Source organism: Engystomops pustulosus, chromosome 5 (genome assembly GCF_040894005.1).
Source record: "Engystomops pustulosus chromosome 5, aEngPut4.maternal, whole genome shotgun sequence".
Lineage (NCBI taxonomy): Eukaryota > Metazoa > Chordata > Amphibia > Anura > Leptodactylidae > Engystomops > Engystomops pustulosus.
The window spans coordinates 38,011,538-38,032,506 of NC_092415.1; the positions used below are offsets into that span (position 1 = coordinate 38,011,538).

Genomic DNA, 20,969 nt, shown 5'->3' on the forward strand with positions numbered 1-20,969 from the left:
GATAGATAGATATGAGATAGATAGATAGATAGATAGATAGATAGATAGATATGAGCTATGTAGATAGATAGATAGATAGATAGATAGATATGAGCTATGTAGACAGATAAGATAGATAATAGATAGATGAGAAATAGATAGATAGATAGATAGATAGATAGATAGATAGATAGATAGATATGAGATAGATAGATAGATATGAGATAGATAGATAGATAGATAGATAGATAGATAGATAGATAGATAGATAGATAGATAGATATGAGCTAAGTAGAGAGATAGGTAGACAGTCATTTATGTATCCCGTGACGGAGAAGTTCTGAGCTTTGCATAAATATCACTACAGCTGTGCGGCTTCTCCTCCATACACTGGCACAGCAGAGTTGAATCTGTCATTTAACTCTTTATTCCGTCCCCATAACCTGCTGAGTGAAGATACATTTACAGCCGTCAGATTTCCTACGTCCAATTCCAGCAACCATCCTATTCATTACTATAGGGCTTGTAAAACACTGGCACGTGAAGCCAAAACACTATTCGCGTGGATGAAATGATTTTATCCGGTCACCACTTCACGCCGCGTGTGAACATACTCTTAAAGATGGGATGATTTTAGCTGCGGTCTTGAAAAAACCACAGATAAGAAACACATTGTGATGGTAGCAGGAGCTGTGCCAAGTGACAGCCTCAGCACTGCTGCATCTGTGCTAATAGATTGTTTCTGATGCCTTTTTATAAGATATGTTCTAGATCTACCGGTACTATAGGGAAGTGCTACACCTATTCCCTGGCTGTAGATGGGCACGGCTTTATAGCTATATAATATGTATAATACATAATAGCAATAACCCAGGCAGAGTCTGTGTGCACATGTTCTTCATATGCAGCATTTGTCCATCGCTGCAGCTAATAACAAAGTCCAACTCCAGCCGGTCACCCTCATATATAATGGCAATCACACTTGAGCGACAGCCAGGGCACTGGAACCTGCTAACACCCACTGTATGATAAAACAAAGGCAGATCAATCTCCGAGGAGCCGGCATGTGTTTTTCCACTTTCTTCTTCAGAAACAAAACTATTGTGATTTTCTTCAATTGTTTTAGTCACTTCTGGCAAACGCTAAAGATAATGATGATAAACAGTTATGAACGCTGCGAAAAAGACACAAAAAAATAAAGAAATCGCGAAACCATGAATCACCCTGTGTAACGGGATCTTTGGGTGTTGAACGTTTGTCTGGTGATCTCACGTCTCAAAGTCTCGTATATAAAAAGTAAATAAATAATAATATTATAATCTAAACATAAAAAAATTCACCCAATGGAATACATTTAAGATTATTCCGAAAATCTCGAATAACCCGATTATTGCGGGGGGAAAAAAAATGATAATTGTATGTAAATGGAAGATCTGGGCGAGGCAGCACGATACGGCGTGGGCTGATAAGGACAAAGCGTTTGTATCCAGGAGGCATTTGAGGTCATGAGGACTGGGAGGTGAAGTGAGCACATGTGAACGGGGAACATGTGAAGACGTCTGTCATTGGATGTGACCTTGCACATTGAGCCCTGGTGATTACTCTCCCCTTCAGCAATGTTACCTGTTTGCCTGTACAGCTTATGCACATCTTGGAGCTCTACACCGAGGTCCTTTATCTCGGCTCGGAGTGCACCGTTTTCCTTCTCCTTTTGATTCATTTTTTTCTCGCCGTCCTGGTTTCTCTCTTCCAATTTCTTGACCAGGCTGTCAAGGTGCTCTGCCTCCGCCGCCTTTTCTTTGATACCTTTTCTTGCCTGCAGGAGATCGGCTTCTGATTTTCGCAGAAGGTCATCTCTTTTGCTTATTGCCTGTAAAGATGAATCGCACAAAAAAAATTTGGTCCCGTTACTAAACGATATAATAATACACACAAACAGGTACATTCTGAATATGTGTGTAAAACGCACAAAGGCTCACGGTTTCGGAAGATAGATAGGCCCTCACAAAACATATGGAAAACTGGGATACATGTATCTAAATTATTGTAGGTGAACATTATGTGCGATTTGTACTGAGCTTTAGAATTAGGTTTAAACATATCCATAGAGTGTGTGATATATATACACAGCCACACACAGAACCTGTCAGGATCTACATACTCCGGTATATTTATATTTTGGACAGTAGCTCGAAAGATGAAGACCACACACACATGAAAAACATATAAATCTGAATGCAGATAACACCGTGGCTTGGACAGATTCGGCTCATATAACTGAATATACACGCTCTACTATATTTTGAGCTTCATATTGTTCCCCTGGGGCTGCAGGCGGAGGGTGGGAGTTGTAGGGAGATTGAGGGATTGTTTATTTATTTCGGCATGTACTCACAGGTGCCTACGAGGATACTGTATGGAAGCCTGCCAGGCTATATGGCCATCCCTGAGTATGATCTTACCCTCCAGAGCCCCCAATAATATTCAGAAAATAGATAATAATTGTGCTCATTGATGTTGTGTGTGTTTTAAACAGCACTTTCTAAACCTTTTTGTTTCTTGTGTTTTCAACCCGTTTTTAAATTGAAATTCAGAAGACACACAAATAACATAATGTGAGCGCGCAAGTTTTCAATCCTTTTATAGAAGACTGTGAAAACACACACAAAAAAAAAAAAATACAGTATGTAGAGCAACACTGCATTTTGGGGAATAAAATAAGTGAAAACGTCCCAAACATTACATGCCAAAAGGGTGTATGTGAAGCAATAAGAATCTGCTGTAACTTTTTGCTAAAAATATAAAATAGTTGTAATAATAATGATAGTAATAATAAAGCTAATAGAACGGCACCAATAATGCAAAAAACGCTGTAGTAAAAATATATCATCAAGTTTATAATTATAATAATTAAAAAAAAAATTGTAGAAAATTCAGGAACAGATTTTTCCATAAACAAGGAACTTTCAAAAGTGGACAGAGAAGTGGACAGGGGAGGGTAGGGAAGATTTCACACAAGAGCACTGCAAATATTGGCTTTGGAAAACAACCGCTAACGTCAGATTTTCAAGGCCTCTCTGGCCTCTGTTTTTTCACAGATCCTCTTGAACTGTACTCTATGAGTGATCCATGAAAAACGGTTGTGATTAAGACATAATTTACTCTTTAACAGATCCATCAGTCAGTTCTCCATACAGCCGGGTGCTGTACGCTTAAAAAAACGGATGGCACATTCCTGATTTTCATATATGACTGCTAATGGTGAAAAAGATGGCACTATAATATACCTGCTCATAGACCTGCTCATGTGGTGCACATTTTTAATGGTAGTGCTGATGTTTGCATCCACTGTACAAGTCAGTCCGTGCCAGGAAAGGGAAGGTTTCTCCGTGTGAAATTCAGAAATTTTGGGTAGATGGAGTTTCAACTTTGGTCTTTGCTTTCCAAGGATGAAATTCCACACTAGGAATCTAAACCAATAACTGGTTTACAATGTTTAACACTGTGGGTTCTTAATGCCAGATGTAGATAGGATTTGCATAAATCATACTGGATTCACACTGGCGTGTCTGTTGGCAATGGATCTAAATTGTTTCGTTTTTGCGTCCGTTTATTTGAACGCATCCGTTAGCGTTTCTGTGTGCTTCCATTGTTATGTTTTGTTCTCATCCAAGAAAAAAAATTTAACGTTGAACATTTTGCTGACCAATTGGGGCACATTCACTGAAAACAGTGCAGTGTGTACTATGTGCAGTTTGCCTGTGTAGTATGCAGAGTGCGTCAAGATTTCTGTATGAATCTCCACTGCTGCGACAGAGGGCACCCCCTTTTTTTTTGGTGCACCTTTGACACATTTCTGTTGGACTTTGCATGTTAAATGTGGTGCATGGTCCGTCTGAGCACCGGAGCGCCCCCTTCAGTGCAGAAATTTCTGTCTAATGAAGAATACTGTGGTTGCATGCGACACAAATGTGGCACTGACCACATTGCACATACCTGTGCAACTACAAGAACATGCAAAGTCAGACAGAAAACTGTTGCACTACCCTTTGTAAATGTGCCCCATTGACTTCTATTGCCTTCCGTGATCCACAAGCGTGAAAAATATAGGACAGTTTAAAAAAAAAAAATTCTCCGACAACAAAAAAAATGGAAATATAAAAACACCCATAGAAAAGAATGGTTCAGTAAGGCTTCCAAAAAAATTGCGGATGAGGTGCTTCCATTTCATTTGCGTCTATCCTATAGCAATTCAATCCAGGGCTGTCTCTTTTTTTCATTTGTTTTAGAACGGGCAATGAGTAGAGTCCAGAAGGGTAAGAACAAGAACTTGGTGAAGTATTAATTCTTTTAGTTATTTAAAAAAAAAAAATGACCTGCTGGAGGACCCCTTTAAAGTTTACACTTTCATGAACTTGGTTCATGTAAAATCCTATTTTGTAAAAAGTTATAATCTGAGCAAAAAACAGCGACGTGCATCATTATAACAAAAGCAAAAATAATCAACAAAGAGATAAAAATCCACAGCAACTCCCAGATTCCAGCTCGCTCCAGTAATTACTGAAACACGTTTTTATTTTATTTTTTTTCCCCTCGACTTGTCATGTTGAATACTGAACAAGTAAAAATTCATTTTAGGAATCACTCAAAATGTTTTCTTTTTAATTCTTTTCTCGGGGCTGTAATTAGTTTAATCGGGTTTGCTTTATTGTAATATTTCATTGGCGTAGGTTTCACATCAATTAATATTTTGTACTCATCATGACTGACTGGTATTTATTGGCTTGTTGCCACACCTTGATTCTCTATCACATTCAATCACGGCTCTTTTAATCTGAATATTTAGTACTCTTTCATGTCTTAATTACAGCAAATTGCACACAGTTGGCACCATTTCTTGAAATTAATCCCAGAGTACTTTGTTTCTGTCAAGCAGTCAAAGCCCTGGAGAATAATAGTAAATGTTATTGCAGATCTAAATTTAAACGACTGTCTATGTATTTAACACAAGCCTTTAATTATTCGTGAAATTCGGGTTTTTTTGCGGTTCAAAATGTTAAACATCCTTCATTGTAGAAGTTAAATTGCTGCAGAAAGCAAATAAAATAAGTACATATTTGGCTCTGGCATAAAATATTAATTAGCTCTGTCACTGCCCCTTCCTTAGGTATTATAATTATTATAATTATGGCTGGAGCTCTTATTATGGTTCTTTTACATATTCTTATGGTTATTTAGGTCAAAAACATTTTGTAAATTCAGCAGTAGCACCACCATTACAAAACTTGTGATCCACGTTACAGAGAAACATAGTTACACAGATTGATAGATAGATATGGTAGGTAAAGCGATGGAGAATGTCTAAATTATAACGTATTTACATGTTCTGCATAGAGGGGGGTCAGTACTAATGCCACTGCAAATGTGTTTAGTCAATGATTGAGAAAATAATCCCTACATTTACTAGTTTCTATGACATGTCCAAACCCATATTTGATCTGCAACTTGAGGCTGCGTTCCCACATTTGGGGGAACTGATTGCTCCCACTGGTGGTCTACGAGGCTCTTAGTAAATACGGGTGCGAGACCAGAAAACTGTTGGGGAGGGGGAGATCCATGTACCTTCTCTGCCAGGAAACTCCTCCAAATCTCCCCCATTGCGCTTCATTAACATTTTGACACGCTATTCAAGTGTAACAAGGAGGGGCTCAGCCTGATTGCAAATGTGTTTCTACTGAATCCCACTACCATTGCCCAAAGAGGTTACTGATAATTATAATAATAATCTAATGTGAAGGGGGGTCCAGGTTGAGAAGGATTATCCAACTCTCTCCAAAAAATTATTTCTCTCTCCAGAAAATCAGAAAACGATCAAGCGCCTCTTTCGCCTGGTGGATAAAGGAGTTAGGGAGCGCTCACAGGTGGCGTTGAATACATGCATTTCAAAACGCCAGGGATCAGCTGAAGAGAGATTTGCCCAATTGGTTGTCAACATTTGCGTTAAAACATGCGTTTGTTATAAACAGAAAATGTTAACAGCCATTTAATTAGGTAAATCTCTTTGCAGCTGATCCCTTGCATTTTAAATCGTGTGCGTTCAATACCACGTGTGAGCGCACCCTTGGGGAAGGGGTGCGCTGCTCTCCCCTCCCTCTTCAAAGGGAGCTGAGCAGCCGTGCTCCAAAAAAGGAATTGGACCTGCTCTCTTTTGTCAGCGTGACTGTACTGTGACCGTGTACAATGTTAGTCTATGACGGTCAAGCGCCAGTTATTGTTAGTTTGGCCAGTTCACGTTCGCCAAAAACAGTGGCATGTGACCTAATGGGGCAAATTTACTTACCTGTTCCTGTCGCGATCCCCGATTCGGAAGGTCCGATGATGATGAAGTCTGGCCCGATTCACGAAGCTCATGCGCCCGAGTTCCTGCATCCGTCGCTTGCCCGACGAGGTCTGCCGGAGTTCACCTTCTTCTTCCCGATGCTTGTAAGTGCGTGTCTTGCGACACAATTCGAAATATTAAATCCCGCTCGTAGTCGAATTTGTCGGGTTGTCCCGATTCGGAGATCCCCGGGAAACTCAAGAAAATGCGCTCCTCGGACCCTTAGTAAATGAGCCCCAATGTGTACATTACTACTGATGAGTGTGTTTCCAGGCCAAAGTGAGGGAGACACCAATGGTTTTGACCAGGGAAAGTCACGCCTGGCTATATATATATATATATATATATATATATATATATATACACCCATATATTGCATAAACATGCTGGGCCTTCATTCTGGTTCATAGAAGATGTTGTCCATGTTGTCCACGTACTGTTATAGGGATGTGAGACAACACCATGAAGCCTTTTTCTAAAGGTAATATAAAACATCCAGCGAGGAATTGGTTTCCATAACAATTACATATTTTTCCTATGCATCAGATATACTGAATACGGCTCAGGAGTTAACCTTGTAGCTTGTGCATTTGCTGCCTGATGACAATAACATAGTTATCCAAGGCTACACGATGCCCCACAGGTTGTGCCACCGAGCTCCAGCCAGAGAGGTCACCGAGAATAAACTCCTAACCGATTACACGCCAAAAAGGAGGGGTTTTTTATGACTTACGTCCACTACATTATGTCCTCGTGCTTTTTCCAAGCAAGGAGACAAGTGGGTTAAAAAAATAAGCCGACAGGTAGCGCTTAGAGAAATTTCATGGAAACCACTTAGAAATACAATTCCCTTCTCTAAATTTTAGCAGCACGCGGCTGGAGCCAGGGATTCTGGGCACTGACATACAAATAAGAACGGAGTGAATCACCTCTTGCCTCCATCCACTTTACCACTATCCCCTGAGCATATGCCTGCAGCTTAAACACAACTTTATACATCCACAGCTTGAGCACCATGTGAACCCTGGCTAAATGCAATTCCTGTGCAAACCAGCTGTCACCATCCCAAGCCTCTGCTCTTTTTATATGCAAGACACTGGGCTAGGCTGATCATAACGCCATGAATGTGAAGTCAATATCAAATATAAAGGAACAAGATCATTTCCTAAAGAGGCAGATGTAAAAAAAGAGGGCTGTATAGATCTACACAATTTTTTTGGTGCACCTTTAACATGGACACTGCTTGATAAATGTGATGCAACGTAATGCCCCTTTCAGTGCACAATTTTGCATTGCGTCAGGTATACTTCAAATGTGTTGCGGACGCTTTCTAAATACATGTGCCAGCAGTTTGCACTGGCAAAGAACTGGTGCAGGGGCTTTAATAAAGGTGGGTCATTGTGTCAAACCATAAGATTACCGGCTAAAACTACCATCTATATAAAGTGTAGAAGTGACAAACCACCATGTGCACGCTACACATGCAGAAACATATCTTGTTTAATCCCTGAACTGAAATGAATTATGATAATGAGGGTCTGACGCTCCTGTGGCTGCCCGGCGCTGTAATCACAGTGAGGTCACTGACAGGCAGTAGTAATCAATCGCTGCACTATCCTCCAGCTGCTGTGTACGAGTCATCCAGCTCAGGTTGATTAGTCCTGTCTGGACAGTTCAGGAAGCTCAGTGTAATGTGTTTATTATGTAGGCAGCCAGCATGCAACCCAGCTTTCCCAATGTCCTGAATTTTATAATTGTTTTAGAGTAAGACCACTCAGTTCAAGGATTAAACAAGATATGTTTCTGCATCAGTGTAGCTACAGTATGTTTGGTTCACAACGCATAAAAGCGTTTATCCTCCATATTCCCTATACTTCTCAGCACAATAGTACAGCACTCCACTCAAGTACCCACTTCCACTCCTTTTCTGTCTCACTCTGTACCAGCAAGTGCTATTTATCATTCTACATCCCGTCTCCAGATCGAGCACAGCCATAGCCAAGGATCAAGTCATCCCCATGTTACTCTCATCCTGCTCTGCTGCGTGCAGGTAACGGACAGATATGACACGCCTCTTGCTGTAGTCAACCCCCGCCCAGCATACATGTGCAGCAAGGAGGAGATGACCGATTCCTCTGACCCTCCCTCCAGCCATCCAAACTTTTCTACATTACAGGGGAGTTACCCATCAACTTAAAGCCAGGCTGTGGACATGAAATTGTATGTAGCTAAAAAAACCGAGCCAAGAGATGTCATAGTATAGTATCATAGTATCATAGTATATAAGGCTGGAAGGAGACGCAAGTCCATCAAGTCCAACCTTCAAGAATTAAATAAATGTTTTATCCCCATAACCCGTGATATTTTTTCTCTCCAGAAAGGCATCCAGGCCTCTCTTGAACATGTACATAGAGTCCGCCATAACAACCTCATGCGGCAGAGAGTTCCACAGTCTCACTGCTCTTACAGTAAAGAACCTTTGTCTATGGTGATAGTAGAATCGCCTCTCCTCTAGGCGTAGAGGATGCCCCCTTGTTCTGGTCACAGGCCGAGGTATAAAAAGATCTTTGGAGAGATCCTTGTACTGTCCGTTCAGGTATTTGTACATTGTAATGAGGTCTCCCCTCAGTCATCTTTTTTCTAAACTGAATAATCCCAAATTTTGTAATCTGTCATTGTATTCTAGTGCCCCCATTCCCCTAATAATCCTGGTTGCTCTCCTCTGCACCCGTTCCAGCTCTACTATATCCTTTTTATATACTGGTGCCCAAAACTGTCCACAATATTCCATGTGTGGTCTGACCAGGGATTTGTATAAGGGCAGAACTATGTCTTTATCATGAGAATCTATTCCTCTCTTGATACATCCCATTATTTTATTTGCTTTAGCAGCAGCCGCCTGGCTCTGGTCACTAAAATTAAGTTTACCATCCACCAATACCCCCAAGTCCTTTTCAGCCTCAGTTTTACTAAGTAATTGACCGTTTAGAACATAATTATACTTTTTGTTTCCATGGCCCAAGTGCATAACTTTACATTTATCTACATTAAACCTCATCAACCATTTCTCTGCCCATCCCTCAAGCTTCCACAAATCCCTCTGTAATGCTAAACTATCGACCTCAGTATTTGTTACTTTACACAGCTTAGTATCATCTGCAAATATTGAAACTTGACTGTGTAAACCCACTACAAGGTCATTAATAAAAATATTAAAAAGAAGTGGCCCCAATACTGACCCCTGTGGCACTCCACTGGTAACATCAACCCAATCGGAGAATGTGCCATTAATGACCACCCTCTGTTTTCTATCACTAAGCCAATTACTTACCCAGATACACAGATTTTCTCCTATTCCCAGCAGTCTCATTTTATATACCAACCTTTTATGTGGCACGGTGTCAAATGCCTTTGAAAAGTCCAGATATACAACATCCACAGCGTCCCCCAGATCCAGTCTTGAACTTACCTCCTCGTAGAAACCAATCAGATTAGTCTGACAGGACCGATCTCTCATAAACCCATGCTGACGCTGGGTTATAAGGTTGTGCACAGTGAGATACTCCAGGATAGTATCTCTAATAAACCCCTCAAATATTTTCCCCACCACAGCAGTTAGACTTACGGGTCTGTAGTTTCCAGGATCGCTATTTGATCCTTTTTTGTATATTGGTACCACATTTGCTATGCGCCATTCCTGTGGAACATAACCAGTCCTCAGTGAATCTTCAAATATTAAAAATAACGGTCTGTCTATCACCGTACATAATTCATGCAGAACCCGGGGATGTATGCCATCTGGCCCAGGTGATTTATCTATCTTAGTGGTTGCGAGGCGGCGCCGTACCTCTTCCTGGGTTAAACTGTTGACATTATAAAAAGAATTTACATTATTCCTCATTGTGTCTTCCACCAGGGGATTTTCCTGGGTAAAGACAGTTGAGAAGGCGACATTCAGTAGATTGGCCCTTTCCTCATCTCCTTCCACCATGACCCCCATATTATTTCTAAGGGGACCCACACTCTCTGTTTTTAGTTTCTTATCATTTATATACTTGAAAAATAATTTGGGATTATTTTTGCTCTCCCTGGCAATATTTCTTTCAGTCTCTATTTTTGCGGCCTTTATCTGCTTTTTACAGGATTTATTTTTCTCTCTATAATCCTGTAATGCCTCATCGCTACCTTCACGTTTTAGCACCTTAAACGCTTTATCTTTCTCGCTTATTGCTTTCCTTACAAGACTAGTTAGCCACATAGGCTTTTTCTTGTTCCTTTTATGCTTTTTCCCATAAGGTATGTGTTTCTCACAGGACTTTTTCAGAATATATGAGAAAAAGTCCCATTTTTGGGGGGGGCTTTTGTCTTTGAGAGCATTATCCCAGTCTATGCCTTTAAGGTCTTCCCTTAGTTGATGAAAATTTGCCCTCCTGAAGTTTAGAGTGTTGGTTGCCCCTTCACTAACATGCTTAGTAAAGCGTAATACAAAATCAATGATATTATGATCACTATTCCCCAGGTTCCCCCCAACCTGTAGTTTTGATACCCTATCAGGTCTGTTGGTAAGGATAAGGTCCAGCAGTGCCCCCCCTCTTGTTGGCTCCAGGACTAGTTGCGACAGGTAATTGTCTTTTGTTGTTGACAAGAACCTGCTACCTTTGAAGGACCTGCAGGTTTCTGCCCCCCAGTCAATATCTGGGTAATTGAAGTCCCCCATGATAAGTACTTCACCATGCTTTGAAGCCGCATCCATTTCACTTATCAGCATTTCCTCTGCTGCCTCCACTATATTTGGAGCCTTATAACAAACCCCTAGTAATATTTTATTATTCTTTTTCCCTCCCCTTATCTCCACCCATAGGGACTCCACATTTGCATTTGTGTTACTGATGTCATCTCGCAGGACGGGCTTGAGGAAAGAATTCACATATAAACAAACCCCTCCCCCTTTTTTATTTATACGATCCTTTCTAAAAAGACTATAACCATCTATAGTAACAGCCCAGTCATAGCTACTGTCCAGCCATGTCTCGCTGATACCCACTATATCATATTTCCGTTCCAACATCAAGAGTTCCAGTTCCTCCATTTTGTTTGTGAGGCTTCTGGCATTTGTGTACATACACTTTATATGGTTTTCCCTGTCCATATTCCTTTTGTCCTTTTTTCCCAATCTCATTCCAGCCCCCCTTCCTCCCCCATGGACTATGGCTCTCCCCAGCTCTCTATGTACACCGTCTAGTTGCCCTGCACAAGTGTAGTTGCCCTCCCCCCAGGTTTCTAGTTTAAACACTCCTCCAACCTTCTAGCCATTTTTTCCCCTAAAACAGCAGCCCCCTCCCCATTGAGGTGCAGCCCATCCCTACTGTAGAGCCTGTAGCCCACAGAAAAGTCAGCCCAGTTCTCCATGAACCCAAACCCCTCCTTCCTACACCAACTTTTGAGCCACTTATTTACCTCCTTGATCTCCCGCTGCCTTTCTGGTGTGGCACGTGGTACAGGTAGTATTTCGGAGAAAATTACCTTTGAGGTCCTTGCCCTGAGCTTATGGCCTAAATCTCTGAAATCATTTTTAAGGACCTTCCACCTACCTGTTACTTTGTCATTAGTGCCAATGTGGACCATGACCGCTGGTTCCTCACCAGCCCCTCCCAGTAATCCATCAACCCGATCCGCAACATGCCGAACCCGAGCACCCGGCAAACAACACACTGTTCGGTATGCACGGTCTTTGTGACAGATTGCCCTGTGTGTTCCCCTAATAATGGAATCTCCCACTACCAGCACCTGTCTGACCTTGCCTGTGCTCCCATTACCCTTCTTACTGGAGCAGACAGTCCCCTGGTTACTAGCGGCCACATCTTTCTGCAGCATTGCTACCCCAGAGCTGATATCCCCCTCATCCGCCAGCCTGGCAAACTTATTGGGGTGTCATGACCAGATAGACCAGCAGGAATCTACAGTATTGACGGCAATGAGCTATATTTTGTAACTGTACAAATTCAAGTCTTGTAGCTTTCCATAAGTTATTGGAATTTGTATAACAGGGGTATTTCTACATGTTAGTTCTCTTTCCCTTATTTTCATATGTTAGAGTGAAACATTTTAATGTGGCTCCTCGTACAGATCTATTTCCTTTTCATTATACGGTCACTCTCCTATTAGAATAAACTGCCCAGGTAAGTGCATAGTTTCCGTTTTGAGAGTCCACCGCTGTAGAGGGGCGAAGATAAGTACTGCCAACCCAACCCTGGACTCTGCAAGGAAAGTGAATCCAGTACCCAGGAGACAGATTACACCATTTGTATCAATCTGCTCATATTAGGATTAAAGAAATCTTCAGACAGCGAGAGTTTGGAGGAAATGAGGCTGAAAACAGTATTGTTCTGGTTTGCAGTGTGTGGAAAATGCATTTTTATTCTAGGGTTGCAGCTGGACTTAGAATGCAGAGACTAAAGAACACAGGGCGCTCCGACACAGTTTTAAGCTACAGCACGGAGGGGCTCAGGTAACACCCCACGCAGCACTTCTCACTGATTAGTATAATTATAAAAAGTAATTTCAGAAGGAAGGAGGCCATAAATAACAAATTTAAAATTACCACAGTCACAGTCCCTGGATTTATGATTAAGTGCCCCTGGTTCATCCATACTTTTTTGGTAGACTGACTTTAATGTATTATATACATTACAATATATGTAAAATCATAGCATAATTCATATATATATATATATATATATATATATATATATATACGGCACCTGATCTCTCTGCACACAGATGTCTTTGGAGTCCTTCAGTTCAGCCTCCAATTGGGCCACGGTCTGTTCTAATCGCACACGTTCGGCTTTGTGCTTCTGCTGGCCTGTCAGGATTTCCAGGTGGAGGGAATGCAGCGTCTTCTCCAGCTCTTCGGTTTCATGTGCATATTTCCTCTGCTGCTCGAGTGCTTTCCCAGCTTCAACGTTCTGCCGTTCAATAATTTGCTGACACTCCTCTACTTTTGCCGTCTTTTCACGGACCTGCTTTTTCAAGTCCTCCATCTCCTACACAGTGCACAAAAGTCACAATAATTACTGTGCAATAAGTTCACCAAGTGCAAAATGCATTCCCATCTTATAAAAGTGTTGTGTTTGGGGCTTTAAATAATTAGGGGTCACATCCCTTCATGGTCACCTTCATGGTCACAAACAGTGTAAACAATCCAGAGATCATCATCTGTCAATGGATGTGATCAGGGGCGGGCGCGGTGGTACAGAAACATAGGGGCAGGGCGTTGCAGGAACATAGGGGCCTTGTTGCGCCGTATAGCAGGGCCCGGGCGGCAGTCGGACCGAGTCACAGATGCAGCACAGTCTGTGCAGACATAGCGAATGTGCCACCGCCCGGGCCCCTGAAGCTCATGGGCCCCACAGCAACGGCCACAGCTGCTAAAGCTTTACTTCCACCACTGGATGTGATCAACCTGCCAGTGCAACAGGGGCGGATTTGCCAAATAGTCCTACAGCCATGATGACGGTGATATAGGAGAGCTGGAAATTGTCTTTAGGCAAATCAACTTGGACCCGCCTCTAATGCACTTGAAATCTTACTGGTACACCCATAAACAACACATTATCGTTCAAAGTATTATCGGTTTGTGGTCACTCAGTTATGTGACTATGGAGAACACTATCCATGATGTGTGTGATACCAGGCGATTACATTAAGGATCCATAAGAATGACAGAAATTACAATTTTTGAGCTCACCAAAAGAGGACCTGTCAGGGTGATTTGGGAAGCTATACCAGCTACAGGATCGTAAGCATCTGTGGCTTAGGGTTCCAAACCAACCTGTACATATGATTAGCTCGGCCTCAATAAAAAAAACACATTTATAATAACCTGGATGTGAGTCCAATGAGACACATAGGACTCCGCTTGTGTTGCAGGAAGTGAAGTGACGATATCCGGGCTTCACTGTGCATGTGCTGCACTTACAGCCCTTGTGTAGTGAAGCCAGGGTGCAATACGTCGGCTTCACTATCCGCAGCGACCAGGCTCTGGATGAAGGTACATATAAATGTTTTAATGCAACCATTTAGTGGCAACTTGGGACACTACATCACCAGTCCATAAGGATCGGTGGGTGCTTTAGTGCCACAAATCCCCTGATAGGTACTCTTTAAAAAGCAAGGAAAGTGAATCCAGTACCCAGGAGACAGATTACACCACTTGTATCAATCTGCTCATATTAGGATTAAAGAAATCTCCAGACAGCGAGACTTTGGAGGAAATGAGGCTGAAAACAGTATTGTTCTGTGGAAAATGCATTTTTATTCTAGGTTTGCAGCTGGACTTAAAATGCAGAGACCAAAGAACACAGAAATTTGAGAAAAAAATCCTGATGCTCAAAGTGCTCCCCAGTCCCTCTCCTCTGCTGTAGTTTCTAACCAGAAACCTGCCTCACCAGACACTAAGAGGAGAGGAAAAGTGCTGTGCAGTGAGATCTCATACACAAGTACACTGAAGTGATCCATGTCCAGTTACAATCCTGGAATACATTTTTTTTTTTTATAGTGTAGCTATTACTAACTACACGCACAATATTGGTAGCTGAGCTCTCTATACAGCTTTATGTTCAAAACTGTAGGTAGAAAAACCCTTCTGCGAATTGTAGGGGGCCCAGTAGTCAGACTTTTATCTCCATACGGGACAAAAGTATGTCTCCTTTAAGGCCAACACTTGCTAAACCCTGAAGCCAAGTCAGATTTTTCTTTTCCTCAGAAAGTTTGAAAGTATCTACACCATTAAGTTTTGCCATCAGAATTCATGAAATTATTCAGCATGTTCAAGACAACAGATGTGGCCACACATCCCAGGAAGGAGTGGAGACTGTTATGGCAGCAATGGGAGACAGGTCAGCCCCATATAATTATTCATAGTTTTGTAATAAGATCAATAAGCACATATGGTTGTAAAGTTTTCTTGCTTCTAATCTGTCCCCAAAAGACATCTAGAAATTTGGCAGGGAAATTCGGTCACACAGACGCTTCTTATTTTGTCATCACCTTTAAATAGAAACCATTTTTTTTTTTTTAAGCAGTGAAAGAGTATCTAGATTACGGCTCGCTGTGGGTATTGTGTGTCTGATGCATAGAAAATACAATGCTCACTTTTTGGCACTCCTGTAGATGTAAAGACTGCGCTTGGTAATCTTCATTTGAGTGGCTGTGAGCCGCCTTGTACTCCTCTGATTTAGAAGAAATGCTCGTTATGTCATTTAGGTTCTTCGAGATCTGAAAACAGAAGAAAGAAAATTATTTTCTGTGATAAAAAGATCACCCCTGTCATTTCACCTGTAATATTAATGATATACATATATTACATTTTCTGCTCTGCTTTCTTGTTATGTAAAGTGAAGCCTCCTGATTTTACCTCATCAGCCAGAGATTCCTGACCATAAAATGGCCGCAGATGGTGGGTCACGTGATCTTATCTGTTCATGAGTAATCCCCCTGCCAGAACCTTGATCTTATATTCATGAATACCATCATAAGGTCCTGGAAGAGCAATTGTTCAGACAGATTTTCTTCCCCCCACACTTACACACACATTACAAAAAGATAAGGTAAAGTGGCCAACCCCTTTAACATGTCTGCTCCCTTGTTTGCAAGGAACAGTAGAAGTGTACTCCTTTGCCCACAACTAAGCACACTGAGGATCTTGAATATGAGATTGTGGTGGAAGGATATTTAACCAACAATAATTAAAGATGTACTGATCCAGTCAAGCTCCTCCGCCTCCTCACGGCCCCTCTGCCTAGGGAAGCAGACCCTTACGGAAGCATACTGCACAGCGCCGGCTGCTAGCGTTCACTCAACACAATACTTGGGCATCTGGAGACCACCATGGACAAGCCTTCTGAGGTCAAAATGACGGGCACTGGACGTTCACGTAAACATTTCCGATTAGATTGTATGCTGGAGCAGGGGGCAATGCCGAGGGGCAGGTTTACCAGGCAGAGTGGCCAAGGGGAGGCGGAGGAGCTTGACTGGATCCGGGAGCTTCCCCGCCCTCTTGATTGGATCTATGAAATAAAACTAGGATGAAAAAAAGCCATATTTTAGGCCGGAGCTGCAACATACAGGACACACACAGGAACCATGGAATCACACTTAGAATTCATCTAAAAAGATACTCTTCATGGTCTAGTTCTGAGATGGCACATTCCCTTTAAGGGCTTGGGACGTAGCACATATGGAGGCTGGAGGTGACGGGAGGCAATACACTGAACCGGATGTGAGGATTTTAGAATAAATACATTATTATTTTCATACCACCTCAGGTCAATAAAAAAAATGTATAAATTCCCATCCTGGACAATCCCATAAAACTAGATAATAAAAAGGTAAGTTTACTGATTGAAGGATCCATGTTGCTTTCCGAACCTCCAAATCTCTTCATTTATTCAGTGATGGCACCAGGATGGGAATTCCAAAATCTTACCTTTCCTGCTTATGATAGTGTGCTTTATCGGGAACAAACAACAAATTCATGGTCCTTTGTTTGGAACTCGGTGTGTCGACGTGTGTGCGGTCCACACCTGAGCCGATGACAGTAAAAAGGACGGCCGAGCCGTGAACACAGGAAGGAATAGGATCTGCTCTGAGTTTTGCAGTTAGAGTAAGGGTGTGTGTTAATTTCTATACACACACAACATGGCCCCATGGGTTAGCCGACTACCCGGGCAGTCTTTTCTACGGTCATTGGCAGATGAGTGAACCTCACACACTGATGACGCACACGGCATCCATTGTTTGAGACCGTTCTCTCCTCTCCTTAGAACAGGTCATCGTTTTATTGCAAAAGTGGCTACTAATTACCTCAATGCAAGTGGAGTCTGCAATGTATAAGGCCACTATACAGAGTATAGAGTCAACTGAGTCCGGTTCTCTTGAATATTTGTGACAACCAGTTGCCAATGAGTTTAGACATAGGAAAAATAAAAGTAAACATGTGACCATAAAGTTGCACCAGAATTGAAAGGATAAGAAAAAATTGTTCACATGACAAGGTAACAACATGGCGATTCCAAGATGTTGCAGTATCACCGTGTAACCTGAAGCTTGTAAAGGAGCTATAGGTTACAATAGGGAAGAAGGTAATAACACGTAGAGTAACAACAATGATGATGATGATGTGATGCATGGAAGAGTCCGGTACCTGCTTTTGGAGGAGATCAATCTGGTCTTTCAGCGCCTCCACCTGCTGCTGGTACTGCTGGCTCTGCTCTTTGTTCAGTCTCACACTGTCCTTAGAGGACTGCAGCTCTCCGCTTATCTGCTCAATCACGTGTTCAAGGGTTTCTACCTGGTCACTTTTTTCCTTATACTGACGCTGAAGAATCAATACCTCCGCTTCCAGGCTTTGAATTATTTCCTTTTTGTTTGCAATCTATTAAAAGTAAAGACAAAAACTAAATTACACTAAAACATTAAACACTAAATTACTGATGCCAGAATCTCATCACACAACACAATAACTGCAAAATTAACTACAAAAGTAGTAATATTTCCCCTACCGATCCCTTGCTGCTCCCATGTCAAAGCCTTTTGACCTATCAGAAGCCTCTGCTCACCCAGCTCCGTCAATGACATGCAGATAGAAAAATGTGACCGCAACGGCTTATGTCACCAATGCCACCAGTGCAGAGGTCACAAATGTGCCAACACATCATCAATGGAGCCGGATGTACGGATACATAGTGCAGGCTTCACCATTGACTACTATGTTGTACATGTGGTTCTTACTACTGTGCATAAATGTTTTTATATCATACCCATGACAACTGACTAAACAACAAGAAAAAGAAAGTTCAGCATGCTGCATGTTCTAGAGCAGTGATGGCGAACCTTTTAGAGTGCCCAAACTACAACCAAAACCCACTTTTATGTCGCAAAATGCCAACATGACAATTTAAGCAGTAAGCTATTGATCTCTGCTGTATCACAAGTTTCTATCATATTGGCGCCCTGAGGACACCAATAAAATAGAAAGCAGGAGACATTTGGATCGTAGATTCCCTCCAGGGTCCCCTGAAGAGGAAGAATAAGGGGACTCAAAGCAGGAGCTCCAACAATCCATCTGTCCACACCTTCTCTCTCCTGCTGTAGTCCTGGCAGCCAAGTAGGTGTCACATTAAAATAGCGCTGAGCATGGCACGCCCTGGGCTGTATTGGACTGCAGGAGGAAGATTTGAGTCCTATCTGGTAAATTCTGTGCTGGGTGCCCACAGAAAGGGCTCCGAGTGCCACCTCTGGCACCTGTGCCATAGGTTCGCCACCACTGTTCTAGAGCATGAGGAGCTAAGCAGACCGTACATACTGTCCCATCTGCAGGCAATATGTTATAGAGCAAGAGTACATGTGCAGACTGTTCATACTGTCCTATCTGCAGGCAGCATGTTATAGAGCAGGAGTCCCTGTGCAAATTGTACAGTGTCCTATCTGCAGGCAGCATGTAATAGAGCAGGAGCAGCTGAGAAGATTGTACGTACTGTCCCATCTGCAGGCAGCATGTTATAGAGCAAGAGTACATGTGCAGACTGTACATACTGTCCTATCTGCAGGCAGTATGTTATAGAGCAGGAGCAGCTGAGCAGATTGTACATAGTGTCCTATCTGCAGGTAGCATGTTATAGAGTTTGAGTGCAGGAGAGCAGTAGACTGAGAAAAGTGTATAACATTTCTCTATTCATTAAAAGGGTTATCCAGGTTTAAAGATTTTTTTTGTATTCATGGCTGGGGAGGAGGGGGACTTTATTATATTTAAGAAACATATACTTGCCTCCTTGGTGCTCCAATACAGCCACAGCATCGCCCCTCTCTGCTGGGTCTGTTTGCTTACAGAGGCCATCGGTGACATCACAAACACTGCAGCGTGCCTACTCCACTCTGAAACTGAGAAGGCTCAGCACCACCTGCTCTATAATATGTTGTCTGCAGAAAGGAGTTCTGTGTATGTGAATACAGCCTACAAATGGAACACTATGTACAATCTGTGCAGCTCCTCCTGCACGATAACATGATGATTGCAGATAGGACACTATGTACAATCTGCGCGGCTCCTTCTGCACGATAACATGCTGACTGCAGATAGGACACTATGTACAAACTGTGCAGCTCCTCCTGCACGATAACATGCTGACTGCACATAGGACACTATGTACAATCTGTGCAGCTCCTCCTGCTCTATAACATGCTGCCTGCAGATAGGACACTATGTACAATCTGTGCAGCTCCTCCTGCTCTATAACATGCTGACTGCAGATAGGACACTATGTACAATCTGTGCAGCTCCTCCTGCTCTATAACATGCTGACTGCAGATAGGACACCATGTACAATCTGTGCAGCTCCTCCTGCTCTATAACATGCTGACTGCAGATAGGATACTATGTACAATCTGTGCAGCTCCTCCTGCTCTATAACATGCTGACTGCAGATAGGACACTATGTACAAACTGTGCAGCTCCTCCTGCTCTATAACATGCTGAATGCAGATAGGACACTATGTACAATCTGTGCAGCTACTCCTGCTCTATAACATGCTGAATGCAGATAGGACACTATGTACAATCTGTGCAGCTCCTCCTGCTCAATAACATGCTACCTGCAGGTAGGACACTATGTACAATCTGCTCAGCTCCTCCTGCACTACAAGTAAACTCCGGGTTACATACAAGATAGGGTCTGTAGGTTTGTTAAGTCGAATTTTTATGCAAGTCGGAACTGTATATTTTATCATTGTAATCCCAGCCAAAACTTTTTTGGTCTCTGTGACAATTGGATTTTAAAAATGTTGTGTTGTCATAAGAATCAATATTAACACTAAAGCTTCATTACAGACACCTGTGATAACTGTTATAGCTCATCATTGTAGCCTAGGGCTAAAGCATAATAAATTACCAATATCCAGAGGTCCTTTTGTATCTAGGGGTCGAATGTAAGTCGAGTGTTCTTAAGTAGGGGACCACCTGTATAGCATGCTGCCAGCAGGTGGGACACTATGTACAATCTGCTCAGCTCCTCCTACTCTATAGCATGCTGCCAGCAGGTGGGACACTATGTACAATCTGCTCAGCTCCTCCTACTCTATAACATGCTGCCAGCAGGTAGGACACCATGTACAACCTGCTCAGCTCCTCCTGCACTATAGCATGCTGCCTACACATGGAACACTTTGTAAAAACTGTGCAGCTCCTTATTTTCATGGTGACAGGTTCCATTGGGTGAAATATGGAAAATATTGGTACATTTCCCAACATTATTTTAATCTATGCATCATAGACACTAAGAAAAAGTAATTCTAGTTCAACATTTAGTTCTAAAAACATAAATTTTGTGCTGTAACTAATATACATACTAGTCCTTATTTGAGGGAATTTTAATACAACTGTGACCCCCATCACTTAGGCTTTTCCCTTAAGACGTCTCATAAAAAACTGCTCAATAGTTCAGTCCTGAAAATAGCTACTGTCCCCTCTTACCTTAGGAGGTTTTTTTTTCTCCATTTAATATGGGACATTTATAATACTTAATGAAGAAATAAAATAGATTGTCATCACGGC

The 20,969-nt window shown here is 42.1% G+C and overlaps 1 protein-coding gene across 5 annotated transcripts in view; it reads right to left on the reverse strand.

The window, feature by feature from the left end:
- LOC140132652 (uncharacterized) overlaps positions 1-20,969 on the reverse strand; it is a 255,989-nt gene that overhangs the window by 174,888 nt on the left and 60,132 nt on the right. For all 5 annotated transcript variants that reach the window (XM_072151669.1, XM_072151667.1, XM_072151668.1 and 2 more), the window contains 4 exons: positions 17,565-17,795; positions 15,515-15,637; positions 13,120-13,404; positions 1,603-1,849 (listed from right to left, as the gene is read on the reverse strand). In XM_072151669.1, the coding sequence (XP_072007770.1) occupies positions 1,603-1,849; positions 13,120-13,404; positions 15,515-15,637; positions 17,565-17,795 (886 nt within the window). The remainder of the gene's footprint in view (positions 1-1,602; positions 1,850-13,119; positions 13,405-15,514; positions 15,638-17,564; positions 17,796-20,969) is intronic.